The sequence below is a fragment of the Colossoma macropomum genome, unplaced genomic scaffold (assembly GCF_904425465.1).
Source record: "Colossoma macropomum unplaced genomic scaffold, Colossoma_macropomum, whole genome shotgun sequence".
NCBI lineage: Eukaryota > Metazoa > Chordata > Actinopteri > Characiformes > Serrasalmidae > Colossoma > Colossoma macropomum.
Genome location: NW_023494786.1, coordinates 18,015,313 through 18,042,813, shown reverse-complemented (window position 1 = coordinate 18,042,813; position 27,501 = coordinate 18,015,313). Strand labels below are relative to the sequence as shown.

General features: G+C 35.9%; 1 protein-coding gene across 2 annotated transcripts in view; it reads right to left on the bottom strand.

The window, feature by feature from the left end:
- arrb1 (arrestin, beta 1) overlaps positions 1-27,259 on the bottom strand; it is a 43,731-nt gene extending 16,472 nt beyond the window's left edge. The window contains exons 1-3 of one of the 2 annotated variants that reach the window (XM_036562989.1): positions 27,181-27,259; positions 21,154-21,237; positions 20,382-20,457 (exon numbers count right to left, since the gene is read on the bottom strand). In XM_036562989.1, coding sequence (XP_036418882.1) covers positions 20,382-20,401 — 20 coding nt within the window. In that variant the 5' untranslated portion in view covers positions 20,402-20,457; positions 21,154-21,237; positions 27,181-27,259. Of the gene's footprint in view, positions 1-20,381; positions 20,458-21,153; positions 21,307-27,180 lie in introns of those variants that run through there. The other variant, XM_036562996.1, reaches the window with a different exon arrangement.
- Between the last annotated feature and the right edge of the window lie 242 nt (positions 27,260-27,501).

The following is a 27,501-nucleotide window of genomic DNA, read 5'->3' as shown; positions in this document are numbered from 1 at the left end:
TCTCCTATGGCATCATTCCAAAGAATCCTTTCTGGCACCTTTATTTGTAAAAGTGTGCATCTCTGCATCCTCCATCATGTCACTCTCTGGCCTCTCAAACCAGAATTTCCCCACTGGTGGCAAAAAAACATACCTCCATGCCTAGAGAGCAAGTAAACAAAGCATTCGTATTATTAGTATCATTATTGTTCTTATTTGAAATTTGGTTCCTTGGTGCAGCTCCCTCATTTTTAAAAATAAAGGTACCAAAAAGAGTTCTTTGAGCCTGAAGAACCTTTTTAAAATGTAGTAAAGAACCTCCACGTAATGTAAAGGTTCTCAGAAGAACTCTTCAATCGATGCAAAACCTTTACGTTTTTATAAAACAGTCTTCACACTCATAAATCTCTTTTTTTGCAAACATGCTACTGTAATATGTGCATAACTTTTGTAGAGGCCACTTTTTATGCTTTGTTTTTTTTCCCAATCTGTAAAATTCAGCCCCAAACTTTTGCATATGACTATAATCATGTCACCATGAAGCGACATTGTAAATTATTCTGATTTCTTCCACACCAACCAATTGTTTAAAAAGGGCTAAAACATAAAAAAGAATTAGATCATTTAAATAAACAGAACTGGTAAACAGAAATGGCTTCCAGGTAAACTGGATGATACTAGTAAACCATTAGTGCGCTAACTGAACACAAAACAGAATTGACTGTAACAGGCTTCAATCCAATAATATTCTATATACTAAACATGTTAGATTTTCTAAACAAGCAAGAACACAACAATGATTCTAAATATAAAATCATTTAAAATGAAAAATAACTGATAACTGCAGTTCTCCAAAATGGCTAGATAGTAGACACTTCACTTGCTGCTGTTTTTCAAGAAAAAACTCAAGGATTGTTCAACTTTGATCTCATTTGCTGTCCCAAAAATGTGATTTATGTAAAAATTATGTATTTGATAAAATGACATCTTACTGCAGTGGCAGATTAAGTTAAATTTACGTTTTCTGCCAGTACAAGATCATTTTACCTCATAACATAATTTTGTGTAAATTACAATGTATTGAAATGTAGTGGGGTCAAAATCTGACTTAACGTGGACGAAAATTTGCTTACATTCTAATAGTGACCTAGAAATATTGCAGAATCTTGAATATTTCTTCTTCACTTTACTTGTCAGAACTTTATTTTTTTTTTAAATTCCAACACTTTTTATTTCCAGGTTGAAAGAAAAAAAAAGATTTTCAATACGGTCACAGACTTTTGGACCCCCCTGTAGGCAGAACTATATTGTACCATCTCATAATGTTACAAAATATTAGACATGCTGCCTACATTTAAAATGCTTTCACTTGCCAAGTTATCATCTCCTACAGTAATGACTGAAATGCGTCATGCTCTGGCGCTCAGTCTCTCACAAGACTGGAAGTTGGAAATATGACTGACATGGCAATGACAAATATGAAAGTACACAAGCCCTATTTACATACTGCACTATTCTGCACTGTATTTTTCTAGCTGATCTAATACTGATACACTGACTAAGGAAATTTCAGAGAATAAAAAGTAATTCTGCACTCATCAGGCAATCAGCACGAGAGATATTTTCTTCCTAATGCCAAGCTGTGACTGCAGTAATGGTGTAACCGTGATGCCATCACATCCTAACAGTAAAGCACTATTAATGTACTGAACAATATAATAAAATTCATTTTACAAGCCAAACGGGAAATGGAGATGAAATATTAATGACACATCATTGCTGTCATGAAAAAACCTCATATCTAACAGTAACAGTAACACAGATTAATTTCTCACTGTTGTTCTTAAAGGCCTCTAATAGTAGTTATCAGTTTTTACTGGTTAATCTAAACCCCATGTGTCAAACACTAGGCCTGAGGGCGAGATCAGGCCTGCCGCAAAATCCAATCCAGCCCACAAAAGGATTTTAATTTTCTATTAATTTTAGCTCATTTCACAATGTGCTGCACTACAGTCCCCAGCATGCACTGCAACATAATGTGCGCTCTGACTCTCCTACACCTATAACAATCTAAGGGACAGCGATTTTACCTCAACTCTACAGAATTCCACACCAGTCATATCACCATTTAACTAACTGCAGTTCAGCCAGTATAAACACCTAACATCAGCTCAGTAGCTCAGATATTGAGCCCAAGTCTTAATGAACTTGCAGCAAAGAAAGGATGCCAGGTGTCTAGCAAATAGACAGGTTTAAAAGACTGAGCTCCTGGGGACATTTAATTTGTAATATTTCAAGTATTCATGTAATATTTCAAGGTCTATTACAAGTGCCTGTATTTTACTGTTGACGTTTTTGCATATTTTGAATAAACAATGTCCAGTTCAGGTTACAGCACAACATTCATTAAAAATGAAATAAAAACATCTTTTTCTCTGGCCCACAGATTTGATGAGATTTTTTAATATGGCCCCTTTAGTGGCTGGGTTTGACACCCCTGATCTAAATTCTTCTGTCTAATGACAAGCTCACTTCTTTTCTTTATTCAATATGAAATATTGTTTATTAACTGTCAAATCTTTATTCTTTATTCATATTGCTGTCGTTGCGTTATTGTTTTTGCAATGTTGTGTCGACCAGAGGAGGATGGATGCCCCTTCGGAGTCGCCCTTTGTTGACTCATTTAGGTTGGATTTTCTGTAAAGTCATTTCGTAAATAGCTTCCTGTTGCTCGTGTATCTGTTTTAGATAGTGCTGTATAAATAAGACTGGTTGAATTTAATATTTTCAAATTGGTAACACTGTAGAAGAAAGAAGATTGTTAGGTTTAATTTACATTAATGTAACAAAATTTTGCTCCATGTAATTTTGGACTATTTCTGTTTGTACATTCACAATGGAATATTAAAAAAAAGATAATGTTTTTTCCAATGTAAAGGGCAACTGGCATTTTTTAAATGGTGTAAAGAAAAAGAGGCAGTTTTAACATGACAATGACGACACCAACTGTGTTGAGGCAGAGTTAACATCTGCTGTTTTTTTTTTTTCAACAACTTACATCCAGAGCCTGATTTGGTGATTAGTTAGCATATGCACTCATACCTCACATCTGCTACTACAGAGCTGAGTGGCAGCTAAATATGAGCCTCTCTAAATCCAAAGGCCTGATTCCAGCTCCTGTGAAGTGCCTGAACATCTGAACTGGCCACTTTAGAGATGCATAAGAATAAAGCATATAACCATGCTCCACTGCTCAAGCAAATGCAATGAGGCTGATGACAACAGGCAATGGATGCTGCTGCTACAACCCAAGACCACTTACAGTAATTACAGTGACAAAATGTGCACAGCACAACTGTGCTGACCTTTTCCCAGCAAATATTACATTTCTCAGTAATGGGAAATCTGTAATAGTGAAGATACAAATACTGATGGAGAAGTTTTGACAGAAAAGAATGTAACTATTTAATTTAAAGCAATGCTGAATGTCATGTCTTTGTACTGCCAAATTCAGCTTCAGCTTCAACTGAGCTATTTTTAAGCTTTGATATTACCATAATGTCGCTGTCCAACGAAAAACATGTATCTCCATTTTTTGTGATTTTTACTTTTCTGCATTGTTTGAGCTCAGCAGCAGTCCTTTACATTGTGTAAAAAATTCATGAAGATTGGACCAATAGAAATGCTCCAAAATTACTTGGAATAAAATCTCTTTCCATTAACTTACGTTGAAAGTAAAGAACGTTTTTGCCCTCTCCTTTACTTAGTTACTATTTTGGAGATACATGTTTTTCTTTGGACAGCGATGATATATACAACAGTATGCAGACGTTTAGGCATCACTGGCAAAATTACATATTTTATTGATTCTCTGCAGCGAAACTACTTTTAAAAATAGCATCTCTCTGCAACTGTTAATGCAGTTACTTTATATTTAACTTGGAAGAAAATCTATAGTAATTGTGGCATGTGCAGTAGTTGGACTGGGGGTGTTACTAAGTACTGACCTAGTAGAGTGTCCAATTTTTGAGTATGCCACAATTACTATTTTATTTTTGCTATTTTTTTAGGTTTATCAAATATAAAGTAACTGTGCATTAATATTTGCAGAATACTATTTTTTGTAGTTTGTAGTTTGCTGTGGAAGCTGTGTTTACTTTTTCACTTTAAAAATCAACAAAATATGCAAGATGCAAAAATGTTGACTTTAAAACTGCACTTGGTAAGATCTGGGGATTTTGGAGACCACTCTGATAAAAATCTGTCATTGCACGCAACATTCAGAAGAACATTTTGTAACATCGGTTGTGTATCGGTAATGTTATAATGTATGTTATGTACTGTTAGAATTTTGATTTTGCATTTGAGATGTAAACACTGAGCCAGTGTAACACTAATACATAAAGACGTATGGCGTGGTCCAAAAAACTCCCCCAAAATTCAAACCCAACACCTCTGACTTTTATTATTATTTTACTATTATTTCAGGCTTTACATGGTGATTCACAGCAGCACACAACCACCATATTTTAATGTTTTTCCCATGATTCAGCAGCACAACTTTTTTCAATTTTATCGTATTTATAGTTCATAGTGTTACAACTGTATACTTACAATGTTTCACATAGTTATTGTAATATAAGATGACAGTCTGATACTGAATGATTTAAATATACTGCAAAATAAATAAGAACCAACAAATTGATTAGAAGAACAAGGTTAAAACATTTCATGTTCTCAGTAATTGGAACTCTACCATCGCTCTTTGATACAGAGTGAGTAGATATGGGCTACATTTTAAAGTTTAATCATGCTGTATAAGCATACTCCTCCAACAGCAGCTTTTTCTGACCTACATTTTGTCTCATTTAAATAAAGCCTTTAGAGTCCCTCTGTTATGAAGGAGGCAGGCTTTGCAGTCTGTGTCTGGATATTCTTCAAAGGACTAAAAAGACTATCCAGACACAGACAGCAAACCCTACGGCTTTCTTTCATCCTTTCCTGCTTGACAGAATTGTAAGTGGCAACCAGAGTAAAGATCGGTTCGAGGATATTTAACCAAAGGACAAAAAAATGATAAAATCCTTCCATCTTAGAAAGTAATAAGCACTGAATTATTGTTTTGATACAACTTGAGTGACGCTGATGAAAGTAATAATTTCACAGCACGCAAAGGTAGAAACCGACACGGCGGATAATTGAATGTCAGTTCAGATTAGTATCAATATCACTTTTACTCTCGTTTCATTCCTACTGCCTATTTTCATCTGCATATTTTAAAAGATGTCTCAGTGTATGAAATAGTATTGAAATCATGTTAGTTTCTGAAATTTCTTTTTATAACATCAACAGAACATTGTAATATCATAATTTGTTTTTCCATTTTAATATCTAAAGGTTGTTATTTTAATATGATAAACAAAGAAAAAAATAAACATGGTTTGCCACTGTAGACAGGGCTAGACCCTTCTTTCTGGACCCTTTCTGTTATCACCAAGCTTGAGTCAGTCAGTTTAAACCAACAGAAAAGTTTCAAATTATCCGTGAAAGACAGCATTGAAAAGGAAGGCGATGTCCACTGTGCTGAAAGTAGAACTTCGAAAGGAAATCATTCCAAAGAACCACAAAACAAATATGAAGCTTAGCAAATTGTAGGGATGCACGAGAAGGGAAACTGTGGGCCAATGCCAATATCCAATATTTTTCATGTGCATATCTGCTCATGTACATATCATATAAACATTTATAAAATGTAGAAACTGAAACTGGATTTGCATTAGAGAGAAATATAACATTTATTTCTCTGTAATGCAAAGAAATAAATGTTTGCATGACAAACATTTGTATGTATTGTGTTGTATTCATGTAACTTAATGCTGTAATGAATACAATGCAGATGTTTTAGCACAATCCAGAGCACAACAAAATTATCATGAAATATGAGTGATATTTGATATTTGATGATCTTTCATACTTTAACTTATGTCTAATTTATGTCTATATTTATTTCTGCCTAATATATGTTTATGTTTAAGTTTATGTGCAATTACGTCCACTGCTACCCTGCAACTTCCCTTCGGGATCAATAAAGTTCTTTCTTTCTTTCTTTCTTTCTAGTTAGATAGATAGATAGATCTAAACATCTGTCCAATGCCAACAGTGTTTTTTTAAACAATTATCATACTGATATGTTACTGTGCATCTCTAGCAAATTTACCAGTTTGAAAAAATAAACAAATGCTTATGACTACAATTAAACCTGCAACTAATCAAGACAATAAATGTTCATCGAAGAAATATTCATTAAATACTACTAGATCTTAAAATAAACCATCATGGGATCAACTTTATTAGAGCAGACTCTGAATTGACTAAGGCTGGGCCCAGCTTAGCCATATATATAATTCTCTAACTCACTCATTGCTATTGATTAACTGAAAATATACATTTTAAGCCCAAACGTTTACAGACACCTGCTAAGCCAACATTTCTGAAATCAACAGTATTAATAGAGAGCTTGTCCTTTGCTGAAGTAACAGCCTTTCCTCTTCTGCTAAGGCTTTACACTAAATGTGAGCACTGTTGTGAGGCTTTGATTGCATTCAGCCACTAGAGCATAAGTGAGGTCAGCTACTGATGTTGGATGATTACTTCTGGATCACAAATGCCACTCTAACTCATCCTAAAGGTGTTGGATGGAGCTCCATCACTCCAGAGAACATGGCTCAATGCTCCACAGACTTTAAGCTCATGTGTGGCTGCCTCAGAGCATCCCATTTTTCAGTGGTTTTCAGTATAAACAAGCTGTGTGTGTACAATTGAATGCCTGTGTCAGCTATTTAATGCACCTAAAAGTAGCTGAATTAATAATTAGAGGAGGTGTTTGAAAACTTCTGGACATATGGTCTACGTACTGTCATCACTATAGAAGAGTACAGAAATAGTCCTCCAGTTTACATAAGAATACCTTCAGAATTAGTGGTCAGTGCTTCAGTATGCAGAAAAACAATAACTGCACTCTGCCTAAACAAGAGTTCATCAGCAGAAAAAGTGGAGAGTTTTGAACTGGCCAACTCAACCTCCCAATTTAAATTCAATTAAGCATGAAAAGAAGGCTGGCAGCCCATCTCATAGAAAGCAAAGGCTTTACAAAGCATAAAGGAAAATTATGGAAGTGGTAATGTCATTGTGTCATAGTCTCAGAGTGGTTATTATGTGCAAGGAATATGTGACTAAATGCTAACTGTTATAGCACATTAATTAACTCTAACTCCATTTGTCCCAGCAGGACACGTGGCACTGCACTTGAATGCAAATTAGAGTCCATTCCTCTTGGTGCCAAGAGCAGCTTTAAAACCTCTTAGCAAATCAGGTTCATGCTTATATGCTATCCCCACAAGAATTACAAATACGTGTAGAGTAATACATCATGCATGTTAATTCCTGCTTTCTAAAAGCCCCTCCTATGATGTGCTAACATGGAGGTGGGATCCAAAAAAAAAATTCAACCTAAGAGGTACCATAAGCTCGAGAAAGCTTTTAAGCTCTTCCGTGCACTCTTTCACTCCGGGTTTTAATAGCCCAGGAACATACAGTAAGTGACTTTAAAGTGTGTATGAATTTTTAAATGAGTGCATGCAGTAGTAATGCACAGGCAATCTGTATTGGGTTGTGAGGCTGAATCAGCTCAATCTTCTGCCTGCCTCATAGAGGAATGATGTTTGGCATATAATATCTGCAATATTTACTATGAGGCTGATTTGTGGAGGAGTTGTGTATGAAGAGCGGGACTCACAATAGCATATGATTTTTCAAATTACATGACTGATGATATAGTCTTCACAACGACACAGTGGGCCAGATGTACATATGAGCCCAGAAGCAATGTAAAATGTGCCTTGAGGCCAGAATATGTGCCCACAATGTGCCAGAAATCAATGTTCAATTTACTAAGACTGCAGCTTATCATGCAAACTGTGCCTAGCCCTGCCCACTAACTGCTCCCTCATGAGGCATTAACAAGTTCTTTCCCACCAAAACATTCTACTGTAATTTCAATCAAGCCAAGAAAATAGAGTTTGCAAAACAATCAAACAGACTGCAGGCATGCTTACTGCAGCCGCATCATGGCATATTTTTCATGTACGTCTGGTCCAGAGAGTTTAAACAGTGTTATTCTGTTGGTAAACATTCTTTCAGCACATGTTCGAGGTTTATGCCTTCATCTGCCTTTGTTAAAGGAGGTCTCTCTACAACATGTCTTTTGAGACTAATGCAAATTAGCACCTGGTTTTAAAAAGCGGAGAAAAATCGAAACAAAACTGCTGCAAGTTGCTCAAACTTTAGTAAATAGAACGGAATATGTAATCATCTGCACAGATAATATCTCCACTCAGTTTTTGCGTGATCCACCCATGATTCACTCATGCACGGAGTTCCCTCAAATGCATACACATGAGGAAAAGAAGCACATTTTGCATTTCACCATACACATGGCTCATAAACTGTGTGTATAGGCTCATGCACCAGTTTTGTACATAACACCTGGGTAGACTGCATCAGATTTGCACCGGAAACTGGCACAAAAGGCTTAGTACACTGGGATCATAGTGTCACTGATGCAAAGTACTGCTCTTATGGAGCATAAAAAGCTATTTGACTTAATGGCGCCTCCTTGTGGAGAACATTCAGCCTGCTGAACATGAGTGAATGAGTGAGGTACAAGCCAGTACTTTGAGGTGCCTTGCATCTAAAAAAAGGTGCCAAAAAGGTTCTTTGGAGTAATGTTATACACTTTTTGTTCTCTGAACAATCGTTCAGTTGACGGTTTCAACTGAGTTTTATTAAGAAACATCCATCAAAAGGTTGTACTCAAAGGTTCTTTAGGGAAGAAGTAGACTATAGATGAATGTACTAGTTCTTCTATTTCAAATTGTAAGAGCAGAAAAAGCAGTCACTCAGTCTTCTGCATGCCTCCCATTCAGCTATAATGCATCCCTTTAGAATAGTATAAACCTAACAGAGAGGTTTATTTCACACTGCCATCATGTGCAGCAAATATAAAATCATTGAAAGTCCACGCTAAAATCATGAGTCAAGATAAAATTATTAGTTACATAATTATGTAACCAGAGTGCTATCAAAAGTCTGAGAGTGAAAATGCTTCTTTTTGCATTGAATTTCAGAATTTCTTAGTGTTTGTCCCCCTTTTGATTTAATGACAGCATGCACTCCAGCTGGCATGACTCTGATCACTAACTGTCAGAAAAGACTCTGATGAGTAGATCAAATCCACCTGAGAGGCACATGAACATGAGCTTCAGTGGTATGAAAAAGACCCCAAAAAACAAATCTGACCTTTTAGTACAAACGCCTTAATATGGTCAGTGGCACAAATGTGCTTAAATTAGAAAAGAGACCTAGAAATAGTGCAGAATCTTGAATGTTTCTTCTTCATTCTACTTGTTATGACTTTTCTTTGTTTTAAATATTTCAAAATTGTAACATTTTCTGCTGTTTAAAACAACCCTATTTTTTTTTAAAGTGGTCTCAGACTTTTGGTCCCCATCATATAAAGTAGACAGGTTTAAATTATGCATGAACAGATAAATACAGCTGCATGTGGTGTCACTGCTGTGCATGCTCTTAGCAATAATAATGAAGGCAGATTTAGCAACAACACCCTGTCAAACAATACCAGGTCTTTTTGGATGGAGCACTGGGTTACTACCATTCAAATCGCTGGTGTCTGTTAAATCTATGGATTAAGCTACAAATCTAAATATTCAGACAATCTATGATCAATTTAATGTTACTCAGACTAGCCATTCAACAGATTCTAAAATTTCTCAAGGGAGGCACAGACCCTACCATTGAAATAAGTCCTCAGCATCACTGTGGGACAAGATTCAAATATTTAATTCAACTATAAATAAATAGCTTAATATACGAATAGCCTTGCTATTGCTCCATGTGGTGTCACAGTAGTGCATGCTGCTAAATAACCAGTGTTGGGTAAGTTACTTAAGAAATGCAATCTGGTATTGAGCCAAATTACGTGATTAAAAATGCCATTAACAAAAAATCAGTAACAAATCTTTTTGAATACTTATAGTGTGTGATACGATCTGATTTTAGATTACATTTGGCCTTTTTTTGATCTAACTGCTTGATTTGGTTGCACATCATTAGTAAATTGGTTTCATAAATCTTTCTCTTTCACTCCCACAACTTCACAACCACATGTAATTGGTGACACAACAGTAGTTTACACTAGTAGGTACACTAGTAAAGTAAATTAAGAATTAATAGTCTGATTAATTCATGTTTTATTCAAAACAAAATCCTTAAAAATAGTTAGAAACAAAAAAGCCACTGTAATCTGATTACACCTATATTCAGTAGCATTCTACTATGCTTTCGAGGACTTGATTTTGGTAAAATGGATTACACAGCCCATGTTACCTGTAGTCTGTTACTTCCCAATGCTGTAAATCAGGAATGCGGGCTAGAATGAACAACTGCAGCCACACAGGCAATTTGTGGATAATATTGGACACAGCTGTTGTGAATAATCTCAAATATAGGCTCAGCAAGGTCTTGGATTTCTTCATTTTTTCAATATTTTTCAATATCTTCATTCAATATGAGAACCTCACCATCCTGACAATATACAAATGATAAAAAAAAATGTCTTATAGTTTTAGTATTTATGAAACTCAATTAGTAATACACTTTGATATCAAATCTGTCGTCAGATGATCACTTTGGGGGGGGGGACGTCCACGTTTACTCTTCATTTGGAGCAACAGTATTCAAAGCGTCCTCCCAATATTGTGTACCTTGACTTTGACATTCCCTAATTCACAAATGCAAACAGTCAGATGGTTTGAAAGTTCTTCAAAGCAATGAGAAGAAACTGAACTGTGTGCCCCACTGACAAATCTACCTCCACAGCAGACGTCTGATAAATGTGCCCCTTAACATCACTCTGCAGAATTCTGTATTATTACATTTATGAAAGAGCACAGCTGTGGCGTTTGAGAAAAGAGCTCCTCATCTGAAAGATTACAGCTAAACTGTGTTTTTGTTTCACAAAATATTAGGCAAACTGTTCTTATTAACATCCTTCTGTGCTGGTTCCATCACATTCAGCAGGAAGGGGAAATGGCATTCACTGCTGTTCACAATGGAAAGATGGCAAATACCTGGCACTGCCTAAAGGAAAACTTCTCCAGTTTCTCAAATTCACTAAAATTGGTGTGAACCAAGTTCATTACTCAGCTGTGCCTCTAGGGTTCCAACACTGACTTATTTATCTTAAAATGGGATTGAATTAGGCCTAGGCTTAGGTTGCAGGTTGGCCTAATACAATTCCATTACTATGACAGTCTGCTGGTCTGGACAGGAATGTAGTTACACAAAGCTATTGATTACTAGCATGTTTTTCCCATGTCCTGCATCACTCCTGATCTTTATCTTATTTTAAAATGTTCTTGTTATCTAGCACTAAGTTTGCTCGCACAGTATCAAGTAAATATGAGGACGTTCTGGCTCAAGTCTATAAATACTGTATGTTATTGTTGCCATATATTGTTTTTCATTAGACATTCATGGGAGAAGAGTTTATCTCTGTACAACAAAGAGTATTTAATACAATGTCTCTATAATGTCTAAAGAATTCTGTAATTTCAAGGCAAGACTAGCTATCATTTTAGATTATTTACAGCAGGGGTGTCCAATCCTATCCACAATTGGCCAGTGTGGGGTTTTTCATTCCAACCCAGAACAGAGGTTATTTACATATATCTTTAAGGCAAAATAACAAAAAACAGACTCTTTCTTATCGATAAAGAGAGGTTGAAGTGGTCAGGTAACAATTAATTATGACTGTTTTTGGTATATAAAATCACACAAATATGGATTAGGGGAAGAATGAAATATAATGTTAAATAAATAAATAAATAAATAAATAAATAAAAGACCTGACTTTTTAAAAGAGTGATCTTTGTGGCCTTCTACTGCAATGTGAATGCAGATGTACGTCAATCAATTAGAAAGAAGAAAGAATATTATTTTAGGACAAATTACCTTTTCGCTTCAATGACTCTGTATACACAGAATCACAGCATGAGACACTAGTAAAAGACAACCAATTTGAGTAGTGCCTTGAGACAATTCAACAGCAGACGTGTATTTTCCTCCCGTCAGATGCTTTCAAGCTAAATCGATAAATGAATTCAGAGCCCAGACAAATACTCCCTTCCACCTTACGCAAGCCTTAAACCTAAATATACTCCACCTATGCACTCCAAATGCAAACTACGAGCATTCCTTGAACTAAACTCAATGTAACAGACAAGAGAACTGTGCTTAGAAATCTGAAGCCTGCAGGCAGCCTTATCATGTGATGACAAACATGCTTTATGCAGCAGAAATTAAAACTGAGTGCCGGAGAGCATTTAAGGTGAAAATGACGCTGGGGATGTGCAGGTATAGCACAGTGTTGTACTGACTGTCAGCTGAGTGTACTGCTGTCAGAGCGCTTAGTGTGATCTGCCCTGGCACATGACAAATCTAATGGCTTCATCTTGTCACACAGGTCAGGGGTCAATTAGTGTAAATATTTATATCCAGTCTGTCACTTCAGACATCTGGCTGACCTTCTGTTGTCTTGCCTAATAGTTTATTCACCAAGATGACTCTAAAAGACATTTCGTTGTGAAAATAGTTTTTTTTAACCTCCACAGTTCACGTCCAATTCAACCATCACTAATATTAACGTCTTGATTTTGATGTTGGTCATAAACAGTTTTTGGACACTAAAGGTACGAAAGCCAACCAAACCTAACAATAAAATCAATACTGTAAACAGATAGCTCTGGTTTAAAAATCCACCGGGCGGAGATATATGTGCACACACAACTACAATCATCAATTGAATTCCCTATTAATCCATCAAATTATTAAAAACAATTGCACAATTAATAGAATAATAAAACATTTGCAAAATAACAGTTGTCATACTTCTCCACATTGACAGTTGTCTCTAAACTCTACTTCCTCTGTCAAGTGAGAGAAAAAACTCTCCCGAACAAACCTGCAGTGAGAACGGCAGTAAATTAGTCTAAATGATTAGGCTAAGAGATGTGAAAAAGTGTTACTGATGAACGTTTTATTCAGACACACGCAATCCTCATCATCTCTTCTGTGGGTGGTGTTATTTTTTTGAAATCTGAAAAAGTTTCGGATTGATCACCACACTCATAGCTCAGCGTCAACACTATTAATAGGTGGACTTATGCTGGAACTAAAAGAGCTTATCTTTATCTGTGTTGATAACGCTATGTATAACCTCAATATGATATGTAGCAACAAATAAGGTTATAGAGAAATGTTAAGATCAGTTAGCTAACTAAGTTAGCGTTTCATAAGTTATGTGCTAACAGCTTCTTGATATGTGAGTTAGATGTACAGTGCTCACATTTGTGATTTGTGTGTAAAGATGAATATTAATGCACATGTATGCATGCTATCATTTCTATTGTTTCATTAAGTTTTGCTGAAAGACCTCATGTATGATTCCTCCTCAACTGCTCTGACTAGCTCCAGTGTTAGCTTTATCTTTCTGAAGAAACAGCTTTCTTAGCTCAAACCTTCACCTATTTAGACATGCAAATCAGCTGCTTTAACATCCAATTGCTAGAAAAAGTACCATTTATGATTAATGTATAAATGTTTTTCACACGTGCTATAGATGCTTCCAGGTAGCCTGAGCTGAAAGTTTTGACAGACATACCAAAACAGGACTTCTCAAAATTACTGCAAATGCAGTCAGTTATGTTGTTTGGCAACCATAACTTATTAAACTGCATTGCTTGTTGTAAGAATTGCCATTTTTATTAATAGTAAATTACTTTACTGTATTGTATTTTATTATATTAGTATGTTGTGTTTTGTCGCTGTTTTATAAAAGCAATAAGCCACATGAGGCCATGCATTACAGTCATTTTACTCTGTTTTGTGTCAGGCCTAACACCCCTGCAATGTGGTGAAATCACTATAATGCACTGCCTCGAGTGGTTTACTGTTTAATAATAACATTAACTCAAATTGCAACACCAGTCAAAACAAAATCTTTGAAAAAAAGACCAAAAACAACAAGTGACTGCGCTCTGCTCTGTAATGCTACATGCTTTCAGCGCAGCCACAGACTAGCGGAAATGAAATAAAATCTGTAGGAGGCCTGTTTGCTGTGCTGAGAGGTGAAGATATGCTCTCCCTGTAGAATCTCATTACAGCTTACAAGAAAATGGTTCTATATAGAACCTTGAACACTCAAAGAACCCTTTGCACGATTAAAGGGCTCTTTGTATCATTAAATCATTCTTCAGATTGATGGAGAATGTGCTGTAAATGATTCTATAGAGAACCTTTTTGAAAAGGGTTCTATATAGCACCAAAAAGGGTTCTTCTATTGTTGTGATGTCAAGTCTGTAACAATAGAATCTTTTTTGGTGCTATATGGAAACTTTTTTCGAAAAGGTTCTATATAGAACTATATAAATCACACTCTCCATTAACCTAAAGAACCTTTCAACATGCAAAGAACGCTTTATCAGATGTGAACAGATTTATCTCAGCATTGCCACTCTTAAAAACATGGTTCTTCAAGGTTTCTTTAGTAAAGACAGTGGTTCTGCATAGAACCACGAACACACCATTTGCATGCTTAAAGAGTTCTTTGCATTGTGAAACAGTTCTTCAGATTGATGAAGAATGTGTTGTATATGGTTCTATATAGAACCTTTTTGAATGGCGTTCTATTTAGCACCAAAAAAGGGTTCTTGTTACAAGCTTGACATCATAACAATTGAAGAACTCTTTTTGGTTCTATATAGAACTCTTTTCAAATAACCATTGAAGAACCATTTCACAATGCAAAGAATACTTTAAGCATGCAAGCAAGTGTTCATGGTTCTATATAGAACCATTGTCTTGACTAAAAAACTCTTGAAGAACCATCTTTTTAAGAGTGTAGCTCTTTCTTAACATCAACTGGTTTGGTGATATTAGAGTCCAAAGGGTACAACTGACATTGTACTGGCATTGAATTAACTAGCAATCTAGTGTTATAACTCAGTATAGAATTGCTAGATGTGCCTACTATGTTTGTTGCACTGGACCAATATTCTATTCCGCTGTATATAATATTTATTGTGAAAGCAATAAAATATTTAAACATGACAAAAATACAGACAACACAAGTGGATGTAGTTCAGGGGGAGAGTTTGAAGGAGGGAGAGCTGGAACCAGACCAAAGTCTCCACAATGAAAAACAGTCATGTAACAGCTTGTGCAGCCATGTGCATCTGTCACTTCTGTGTCCTGTGACCAAAAAAGTACTTTCAAACAAAGTTTCTGGAGCATGAAAACTGCATTCTAAAGGTGGCACATGTACGATTAAAGAAGAAACAGAGATTCTGCTTTAAGAGTGATTACTTTGATAATACGAGCTAAATATGCTTTACAAGATGAATGTCTTAGCCCGCATGATCACCCCTTTCCCATCTGGTCTGTGTGAATCTGCTGCGTGCCAGTTTAGAAACAACAACAGCAGATGAGCTGCAGTAACACATGGTGGTTAACAGCACTCATTTAATGCTTGCTGTTCAATTTAATTGAATATCTTGCAGTTTCTTTTATGTGAAATGGCACAGTAAAATTCTTATGTAAGGTAATTCTGGGTGATGCATAATGTCAAAAAGGGTTAAACGATGTCCTCTCTGTAGTAAGAAGATTAGGCTTTAAAGATTTTTCAAACAAATCTGTCTTTTTGAACTGGTCTTTGAAAGTGTGCTAAACAGATTTTTCATCTGCTGCTACCTGTGTGTGTTCAGAAGATAAATGTTCCTTTAGCCTAACTCTGATCTTCACTCATGCCTGTAAGCAATTACACTGATTGTCTATTAGTAATCTGAGAGCAGGAGTCATATGCACACTATTTCATGAATATTAATATTCCATTTGCTTAGCAACCTTATCTGCCCAGAGCCTTTCAAAAGCAAAAGACTTGTCCAAAAAATACATGAGCTAGTTTTCACATCTAGAACTGTAAGTGTGCATTACGCCCTCTATATAACAAAGTTTGCATTCCTGTAAATTGCTATATATATAGCAATATATATAGCTATATATACATATTGCTGCTGTCAGAACAAAACATCCATGTTTGTCATTTTTCAGTTTTTTGACATAATTTGAAAATATCTGTTGGCATTTACATTGTGTGTAAATTTCATGATGAATGGGCCAAAATTAGATAGATAGACAGAGATGAATGGACCAAAATTATATGGAAAAAAAATCTAATCGACTTACATTAGAAGTAAAGTTACCATTTTGGAGATATAAGTGTTTTTTTTTTTTTTACAACAGCGATATAATATACACACATATATATATATATATATATATATATATATATATATATATATATATATATATATAGATTGATAGATAGATAGATAGATAGATAGATAGATAGAGTAAAACAAAGGATACTTTAAAAATCATTCAAAATATGATGAATAAATACTTTCCTAACTGATGTAAAAGAGAAGGGGCTGCTAACAGAAATCAGTCCTGTGTACCAGAGATACAGTCTGTGCCTAACTGTTGCGAAATGAGGTATAAGAGGGTAATTGAGCAAAAAGGACCTGATAAATGACTAGCAAATTACTCTTCCTGCTCTTAGCTCGAAATTGCCAGCCAACTTCCAAATAAAGGTGGCAGTGATTAGACAGGGTCATCAGGGGTCAACATTTGAGAGCACAACAGTGGACAGAAACCAGAGGCTTCAATTGAGAAGCAGCAGCAATCATAATCAATGAACAGCATGACCATCAACTGGACAATGTTGCTTCTATACTGAAATGGGAAGAACAACATACTATGTGATTCTACAAAGAAACCACTATTTACAGTGTTAAATAAGTTTGAGAAACTCTCTGAACACCATTTATGATTATTTTATCTTTATCCTTTCATAATACATTAACAAATAAAACAATTAACAATAAACAAATGATGACTGAGGTGTCCCAAGACCACTTTTGAGCACTGTTTGTATGTATATATTTACTCGATTATTAATTTATTAAACACATCTACATGTGCTTCAAACGACAGCCACTTCTTCCCCAGATCTGTTTCTGTTTCCAGAATTAACACTATTTATTACCTACAATGGCTCAGTATCATTGCTTGGTATATAACCGACATTACATTGAGCTTCCACAGCCCAAATCTCCATGCAGCTCTCTTATGTGTGTAGCTTTATAGGACTGTTACAGAGAAATGCTCACCAAAGAACCTTTGCACAGAAATGAGTTTAAACAAGCAATGAGGCAGATGCTATTTTCTAGGACTGTGCAATACAGCGTTTTTGATCATTATTGTGATGTTGGCTTTTGCATTACTGATATGACAGAAGGCTGCAACACGCAACTTAACACTTCTACAAATTACAGCACAATTGGATCAGCCTCAGCTGAGTCTCTGTGGGTGTTCTGATGAATCAAGGCACTGTCAAAATCTAAAAAACATGCATGATTTTGGTAACAATAACGCACAGTGATCTTTAATAATGTCACCAGAAGTTCACTGAATTGCAGTATGGTATTTGTGCAGCCCTAGTGAGTATCAATAGAATATAACTGATACAGTCGTATGCAAAGGTTTGAACACTCCTGTTTAAAGTATGTTTGGTTGATTTCCTAAATAAAAAAAAGAACACATCCTCTACAGAGAATAAACTTAAATATGGCATTTTTTCTAATATGGCAAATATTGGTAATTTTCAGCATTTATTTGCTGAGTATAAAGTTAAAAAAAAATGAAATGTGCCATTACTATTTCACAGGCCGCATTTTATGTTTTCTATTTTCCCCAATATGTTATATTCAGCAAATAAACAGTAATTAGACATTAAAAGCAAAAAAATATGATCAGGGCACCCAAACTTTGTAGCCAGAATATTGAACTACTGCCTTAATTTCCCTTGTAAATACACGCTTCCTTTGACAGAATGACATTTAGCTCAATTTTTTAATAGTTCATCTGGGTAAATTTTGGACTCATTTATATTTTGTCGCTGTCCAAAGAAAAACAAGTATCTCCAAAATGGTAACTTCACAGTAGAGGGCAAAAACATTCTTTACTTTCAATGTAAGTTTATGTAAAGAGATTTTATTTGAAGCAAATACAGTGTAAAGGATGATTTGTTTTTGAAATATCGCAGTACTTTTTGCAAAAAGCTCAAATATTGTATTGTGATTATGCCCCCAGTATCATGCAGCCCTACTATTTTCTTGTCAAGTGCATTGCATTATGTATTAGATGTAGACACTGGCAATGTTATGATATTATGGTGTTATTGTAATAAATTTCTATTATCATCATACACAGTATGCTTTTCTGAGCATATCGTGGATATCATCAGGAGTTAAAGAACAATGACCAACTACATGTTTCATTACAAAGGGAGCATAATTAGCCCTGTTTATGTATTATGTAATATAAATCATTTTGTCGTTGATAACTGATTTTAAATGTGGCATTAACTATGCGTTGTGTCTGAATGCCAAAATATTATGATCTAATATTTAGTGGCCAGTCACAGTGATCAAAATGAGCAACAAAGCTAGATGATCGAACAGATGGTGGCTTATACAGTCAGCGTAGTGACACAGACAACTCTAATGTCTTTGATTAAGCTAAAGTCAAAGCTAAAACCATTGAAGAACACATTCTACTTCATATGTTTTACAATCGGATCAAAATTATGCAACATTCATAGTAAATACTGTACTGTGATACTGCCATAAATAACAGAAAAAAGAACCTTCCACATGCCTTCCCCCAGAAAACAATCTGAGGAACCTGGCAAGGAATCTTTTCCTCTCCATATTTCTTTTTATCTCCAAACCCACACTGAACCTGACTGTGTAAACCAGATTAGGCTACACGTAAAAGTTGCTCTTTTCTACAAAATTTAGGGCCAAACACTGAAACACTGATCAGAAAGCACATCCACAACACAAACAGACCCAATAGAACAAGTATACACACAGATAAACAGATGCAAATGAAATATTATTGGGAGAAAAGGATTATTCCTCTCCCCAGCAGGAGTTCAGACACAATACACTCGTATTCAGAGAGACAGTTAACAGCCGAAAGCCTGATGGAAGGATCCATCACAGGGCACTGGGGGATTCCTCTCCAGCTGTTGCTGATATTTTACAGTGCACAATGCAGCCAGAGCAGAGAGCTGTGGTATTACTGTAAGAGGATAATTGCCTCATTATCCTGCTGAGAGCAAAGATATGGTGGATAGTCTACTTCCTCGTTAGAGAGGTTCAAGTGCTTCAGAGCTGTTGTTATGCTACCAAGCTATGTGTGAAATGTCAACAGCCAAGAAGTAACCAGATGAGGCAAAACGCAGCGTGATAGTTTGGCTAAGATCTAAAATCTTAACAGATAAAGCTCTGGCAGAAATGCCCTAAGAAGAAGGAGAGAATTCTGGAGGCTAAGAAATGAATAACAGCAACTGTTTTCACATGTAAAAAATATGTTTTTAAGATATTTGTCGAACATTTTCACAACGTCGCTGTATCTCTATTGTTGTGTTTTTTTTATGTTTTTATACATTTTATACATTAACTCCAGCTACCCTTTACATCGTGTGAGCAACTCATGATGAACGGACCAATAGAAATTGTCCAAAATTAAATGGAATAAAATCATTTCTAGTAAATGTAATACTATTTTGTTCTGACAACAACAATTATGTAAAAATACACAGAAATGTTATGTACTTTACTGCAAATGCACTTAAAATTAAGGTTTCTAAGTGGTACATGGCCTAAATATATGGTTCTAGGAGAAATCTTTAATTGGGTATACAACCTTTACAAGGTTCTTCACACTCACACTTTTCTTTACATAAGTGGTTTTTTTAAAGAAGGTTCTTCAAGGAACCAAGCACCGTTCTTCTATAGCACCGCTCCAAAAAATGCTTTCTGACACCTTTAGTTTTAGCACTTGAATGTGAAAAATACTGATGCTGAAGTAAGCAGGCGCACCTCAAAGTTTTGCACATTTATTTCTTAATATTTTATATTTTAATAGTTGGAAAAGAATATGAATGAAAAAACAGCACCAAAAATTGGCCAAAAATGGCAATTATTATTTAAGCTAATTCCATTTATTTGACAGCAAAAAAAGAATAATCATCACTAAGAGAGGATGAGAGATGTGCGCAGTGATGTAACACTCTCTCACTGATTTACTTCCCTGCACAGAATGTATTTTTATACAGAAATGTATAAAATGCTTACCTCGTGCCTTTATCGCCCATGATGAAGATTCTTATGTGGCGGATTCTCTCTGCTTTCAACTTGAAGAAAAAAAGAGCTGGAGTGAAAAGAGAGGAGAGAGAAGAGGCAGGGAGAGAGAGAGAGAGAGAGAGAGAGAGAGAGAGAGAGAGAGAGAGAGAGAGAGAGAGAGAGAGAGAGAGAGAGAGAGAGAGAGAGAGAGAGAGGCTGTGAGAGAGATTCACTTATGGACTCAGGTTGTGCGGTACAGCCTCTGTCATGTAGATGTCCTCCCTGCAGTTTGAACGCTGTCCAGCTGAATGTGATTACAGCAGCATCTCCTCTGCTTTTTTGTCTGTTAAAAGAGGCCCCCCTCCCCAAAAATGAAGCAAAAGCAGATGACTCCCCCCCTTCTCTTCTGCTTGGACACGTCCCACTCCGTCCCTCTTCAGTTAGAGCTACAGCATTCCTCAGATAAATTCTGTTGTGGAAAAAAACAAGCCTGCATTCTAAATCCTGAGCTTTTGAGTGAGGTACACTGTGAGGAAGAGCTGCTGCTGCCCTTCGCTACATCTCCATCTCCCTCCCACACTCTCTTCCGCTCTCTCCCTCTGTCACATGCACACATGCACTCTCTCTCTCACTCTTTGTCTCTTCTCTCTCACTCTCTCTCTCTCTCTCACACACACACGCGCACACATAATTTCCCACCCTCTCTCACCCTCCTCTTTTGAAGTAAGAGGGGATGTGTACAGGCTGATATCCAGCACTGAGGAGGAGAGGTTTTTTTGCTCACCGTTGCTCTGCAGACATTAACAGAGATGACAGAGGAGCAAAATTCAGAGCACACATTCCCTCGAAGCACGCAGCTTTACTGGCCCTGCCATAAAAGAAGCAGAGAAACAAAGAATCAGCACATACACTCTGCATGCTTTCAAAGAGCTCTGCAGCGATGACACCCTACATTCTTAAAGAGCCCATACTGTGGAGAAACAATTATTTTCCAGACTTTTAGAGTTTAATGTAGTATGTACACAAACCACTCTCCCCAGACCATGCAGTCCATACGCTGAAATGATGCTTCAATAACAAACCATTTTGAAATCATTGTTTTTGTGATGTCACAAAAACCAATGCATTGACATACATGCAAATGTTTATGGCACTTGAGAAAATGATATTTAAAAAGCTTTTTATCTGGGCAGTAAGTGTAGTTCAGAAAAACACTAATATTGCCTAAAAATCTTCAATCTAAATGAACATTAATACAAAAAGTACTGATTATATGCATGTTGTTCCTTTTTAACCCTTTCCAAATCTCTCCTTGAAGAAGCTCTGTAATATTTGAAGTTATTTTCTTATACTTCATATATACTTATATTTTTTTGTAGTTATTTTCTTATACCTGGTTTGGCTAATTAAATCAAATCAGTTGTGCTGGTGGTTGAATTCAAATATTCTCTACAATGGCTGGGGGCGTCAAGGAGGAATCTAGAACCAAAAATCGAAAGTTATTTTTTATTATTTTTAATCATTAATCTTCATTTTTAAATATTAAACATTTAAGCATGAACTAAATTAACATTTAGTTGTTTTAAGTCTAATTTTATTTGGTGATTTTACAAGCAAATTGTCCAGATAAATGGTTTCAAACTATTTGCTTGGCTGAGTGGCTGAGACTTTAGGACAGTATTGTTTATCTGCCTTTTCAGCCTACAGCAGTTTAGCCCCAGTCATTCACACTGAAGTTTATGGAGTCTCTCACCCTGGACAGATCTTTTTTATTTAGGCACAACACAGAGCGGCCAATCAGAACAGAGCTCATTTATATATATATCAGTCCTAAATACACAGTAACAAAATCAGCTTCTAGAATACTAAGAGATATAGAAAGGGTGGAAAATGGTCTTATACAAATGAATTATGACTGGTTATTGGTGCATAAAACAACAAATGGATCTCAGGAAAAGAAAAAAAATGATATTAAAGAAAAATTAGGATTTGGGCCCTCAGATGTGGCAGAAAGACCCTTTGAAGTGATGCCATATGTACTGAAACAGTCATTATAACCTTAAAACTTCATTATACTTACAACTTAATATAATTATTTTGTTTCTTTGGACAATGATGATACACTGTATGGGCAAAAGTATTGGGACACCTCCACATTACACCCACAGGAGCTTTTATGACATCCCATTCTAAATGCATAGGCATTAATATGGAGTTGATCCCCCTTTGCAGCTATAACAGCTTTCACTCTTCTGGGAAGCTTTCTACAAGATTTTGGGGTGTGTCTGTGGGAATTTTTGCCCATTCATCCAGAAGAGCATTTGTGATGTCAGACACTGATGTTGGGCGAGAGGGCCTGGCTTGCAATCTCCGTTATAGTTTATCCCAAAGGTGTTCAATGGGGTTGAGGTCAGCCAATCATGCCTTTATGGACCTTTGTGCACTGGAGCTCAGTAATGCTGGAACAGAAAAGGGCCTTCCACAAACTGCTCCCACAAAGTTGGAAGCATAGAATTGTCCAAAATGTCTTGGTCTGCTACCAAGTCTGCCGCTTCATGGCTGAGCTGTTGTTGCTCTTAGGTGCTTCCATTTCACAATAATAGCTCTTACAGTTGACAGGGGCAGATCTAGCAGGGCAGAAAATTCACAGACTGACTTGTGGCAGAGGTGGTATCCTATGACAGTGCCACGTTTAAAATCACAGAGCTCATCAGTATGACCCATTCTACTGCTGCTGTTTGCTTATCGATACTGCAAGGCTATGTGCTTAACTTTATCCACCTGTTAGCGATGAGTATGGCTGAAACACCTAAACTCAATAATTAGGAGGTGTGTCCAAATACTTTTGTCCATATAGTGTATGTAAATTAATTTAAAGCATGCTGTTCATGCAGTTTAATTTCCACATACGGAATGTATAGATGGGGTAAATGGTATGTTTTAAAACAATATTTATGTACTACACCACATTCTTCTATTAAAAAAACAAGACATAGGCTCTTTAACAGTATTTCAACTAAGATAAAGAGCTTTGATCGTTTCTGTGTATTTTTACATGTGAAAATGTCTGCGAAATATCTGATAATGTACTTTTACATGTGACAAATACTGCATATCCAAGCCAATAAACTTTTAGGAATCTTTATTTTAAGAGTATTTTGCTAACCGCACAGAAACATAAATTAAAGAAAAAACAACAACAAAAAGTAAAGATAGCAAGGATAAAAACCCTGTTTTGTGAGGTACTGTATCTTCTAAATAAATTCAGTATACATGTACTTCAACAGTTCTATTGCTATTTGTCCATCTTTCAAAAATATTAAAATAATCAAAAATGCATTGAGTACATTTGTTTATGTTCACCAACCTTTATTTATAAAGTTCACTTAAAGTCAATTTCTCAACATCTTCAATGAGTTGGCAGAAGCATATTTAAACTCTTCCTTGTGATGCGCAAAAATGTATTTATTTAAATGTAACCTTTTAAATCTTAATGACTTTCAAACTTTGGTCTCCCAACTTCTGTTTAGCATTTCTGTTGGCCATGTTCCATTCAGCCCAGCTTCTTCTCCACAATAGGTACATTTTAAGGGTTTCTTGTCCTTTAGAATGCTGAATAATTCATGAGCTCTCTTGTTTAAATGTTCTAATTTAATCATTTCTTTTTCCACAGTAAAATATAATTTTGAATAATTCATGGTGGCTATTAATAATGTAGTACTACCAAAATCATATATTAATAGCTAGGACCCTACAGTAGCTATATCACTTTATCAGCGACACTTTGTCTGCAACATCCTTCTGTAGTTTGGATTGCAGCACTGCAGTCATTGCATATTCTTTGACGTTCTGCTGTAACGTGCAGTGTGGGATACATACACTGCTGAAAGCTAATATTATCAGCAATATTGGATAACCCTGACTGAATAGATAACAGCTGTACAAATGCAATACCCAATGTCCTCTGTGAACAACTGCTCCCTAATGTCATGATATGATATGTGTGAGGTCACACCAACTTGTCAATTGATCACTGTTCATCACTTTTTATCCACTGTGAAGTTACAAACATCACAGGGGTCACATGTTAACATCTTTAAAACACCTGACAGATGAAGAATTTGTGTGAAAATCATGCATTAGGGTGAATTTAACCATTAAGGCTTTAATCACGTATCAAAAATGCCAGACAAAGAAGCTTTCATATAAATATCTCTCACTCAGAGTATCAAAAATCAACCATGCAAATTCTTGATCGAAAAGGCCAAACTTTCCCGCTCCTCTGCAAGTTGATAGGTTCTAGCTAACTTGGATGAGTGGTGCACATGAGCTCACAGGCTCTGATGTTGCTGAGCACTCAGTTCTGTCATTTGGGGCAGGTGAAGATGATCACTATTTGCCTAAACAGCAGTTAATACAGATAACAGATTTAAAGGCGGAAGACCACAAGACAGAACATTCGAATGAGAAAAATCCTTAAAGCTGAAACAGAACTAGCCGACTTTACACTGAACCTGCTCTTTCCTGGATTCTCTGCAATATCAAAATGGTCTAAAACAGGCATGTAAAACTGGGGACCTTCTAAGCCAAACTGCTGCAGTGATTAGTGTTTACCCTCATCTAACGCTGTGAATACAGTTCATTAAGGCCTTGCAAATGATGAGCTGAATCAGGTGTGTTTAATGAGGCACCATCCTGAAGTCTGAAGTGTTTAGGCCTGCTCCTTGGGTCACGTCACTTATGGTCAAAAGTAGTGCTGGCCAATGAAACTAATATACAAAAGTTTGAACACCCCTGGTCAAATAACATGTTTTGTTGTAAAATATGTTTCTCTTACAACATAACAGAGAACATACTTCTGAACATTTTAATATACAGCTGCTGGTTTATTTGCTGAATTTAACTTACTGGGGGGAAAAACATAAAATGTGTACAAGTTCTGTTTTTTATATTCAGTTGTTTTGTGTTAAAGACAATAAATAATTCAATACACAGAAATTGTACCCTAAAATTTGCAGAAAAATGCTATATTTAAGTGTGCTCTCTGTAGAGGATATGCTAACTCATTTTCACTCACAATCCAGCTTCCAAAAAAGTTAGGATGCTGTGCAAAATGTAAATAAAAACTGAATGCAATGATGTGCAAATCATTTAAACCCTATATTCATTCAAAATAGTACAAAGACAACAAGTCAAACATTTTGAATTTAATGCCAGCAGCACATTTCAAAAAAGTTGGGAAGGGGACACGTTTACGACTGTGTTGAGTATCATTGTCATTTACTGTGTGCTTTAGAATGTTTAGGTAACAAAAGCAAGGTTAAAATCCACATAAATAAAAAAATAGAACGCTTTAGTCCTGAAGCTTTCAGGTTAATGTTTATAACACTGCGTAACGTTACCTTTGGTGCAACTTTAAGAAAAGAAAACAGTCCATTCAAAATAAGATATCTCAGGTGAGTAAGACATCCTTTTAGCATAATCACTATCCTCAGGAAGTATGGATTTATTAATTTATTAATACAAACTTAAATATCACCTGATGTTATTAGTATCACCCGGGACTAGTCAGAGCAGACTGAAGAAAAACAGGAGCTCCAAAATACAGCCAAAGACAGTCAAAATGTCTGACTGCAAAGATGAGCAGAAGCAACTATAACCAGTCCAGATAATGCAATACTAATCAAATGAAAGAAATTTCCCAGCATTTATATTGATACTGTGACTACAAAACAAAAATTTACTGTGATTTTTTTTAAATATTAAAATAATTGTTAAAAAGCATGTTAATCACACAACTCATAGGACTAACCATGATGTTCACAAACTCGACATGAGGGTATACAGTGGCAAGAGCATGTGAAGCATGTGAACCCTTTGGAATTACCTGCATTTATGTATAAAGTCATTTTAAAGTATGGTCTGAACTTCATCCAAGCTACAATAAAGAACAAATGCAATCTGTTTAAACTATTTAAATGAACACAAAATAATGCATTTTTTCCATCTTGAAAACATAATTTAAACTTTCACAAAATAGGTTGGAAAATGTATGTAAATCCTTAGACTAAAGACTTTAAAGCTAATTGGAGTCTAATCAATGAAATGAGATTGGAAGTGTGGGTTAGAGCCACTTTGATTCCTAAAAAACTTTGCTATTCATAAGAAGTTCTAATGATGTGAACCATGCCACACAAAAAAAAGAGATCTCAGAAGACTTATGATCAAAAATTGGTCACAATAATTGGAGCTGGAAAGGGTCACAAAGTAGTCTCAAAGACTTTAGTTATTCATCAGCCTACAGTTAGACAAACTGTCTATAAATAGAGAACCGATCACTGGGTCTGGACCAATCACAATCATCAAGGAAAAAAGAATTCCCAAGTTTATCAACATCTTCTACAGGATCTTGTCAGCGGGGCTGTTCTGTAAATGTTTAATTGGTGCACACAATAAAGACATGAACAATTATAATTAGCTTTAGTTTTAGCACATTGTGTTTGTCTACACTTCAGACTTAGATAAAGAACAGATCACATTTTAGGACCAATTAATGTAGCAAACTAGGCAATCCAAAGGGTTCACTTACTTTTATCTTACCACTGCATTCATATGAGTTCCAGAATCTTGTTTTTTAACTTGATCAAGATGAAAGAAAGCATGTTTCTTTGGGTCATGTGACTTTTCTCCAATGTATGCCTTGGCAACCCCAACCAATTAATATCATAAAAATGATGCTATCTGGCAATGCCACAGGCCTCTAGTGTGTTCTAGTGACTTTGTCCCACAGAAGTAATACAGTGTGGCATACCTGGATTATACTGTGAATCACTCTGTCCCCTGCAATGACATGCTGTCTCCAGAAAGTTCTTGCCACTCCACAGTGTCTGAATAACACATTGTTAAAGACATCACAACACTTTGCATCATGGTAAGAAATTTATTCACCTTTTAGTTTAGGCACCAACAGCACACACAATCCAAATTAGAATGTAAACAAATCAGAGCTTTCCCTTGAGAAAACTCCACTGGATATCTTTAACAAATGAGTATGTAAAAGTATCTGGCTAGAAAAAGTCCACTAAAAGCCCTCGGAGCGGTTGCAGAAGCACTGCCCACAGATCTAATATAT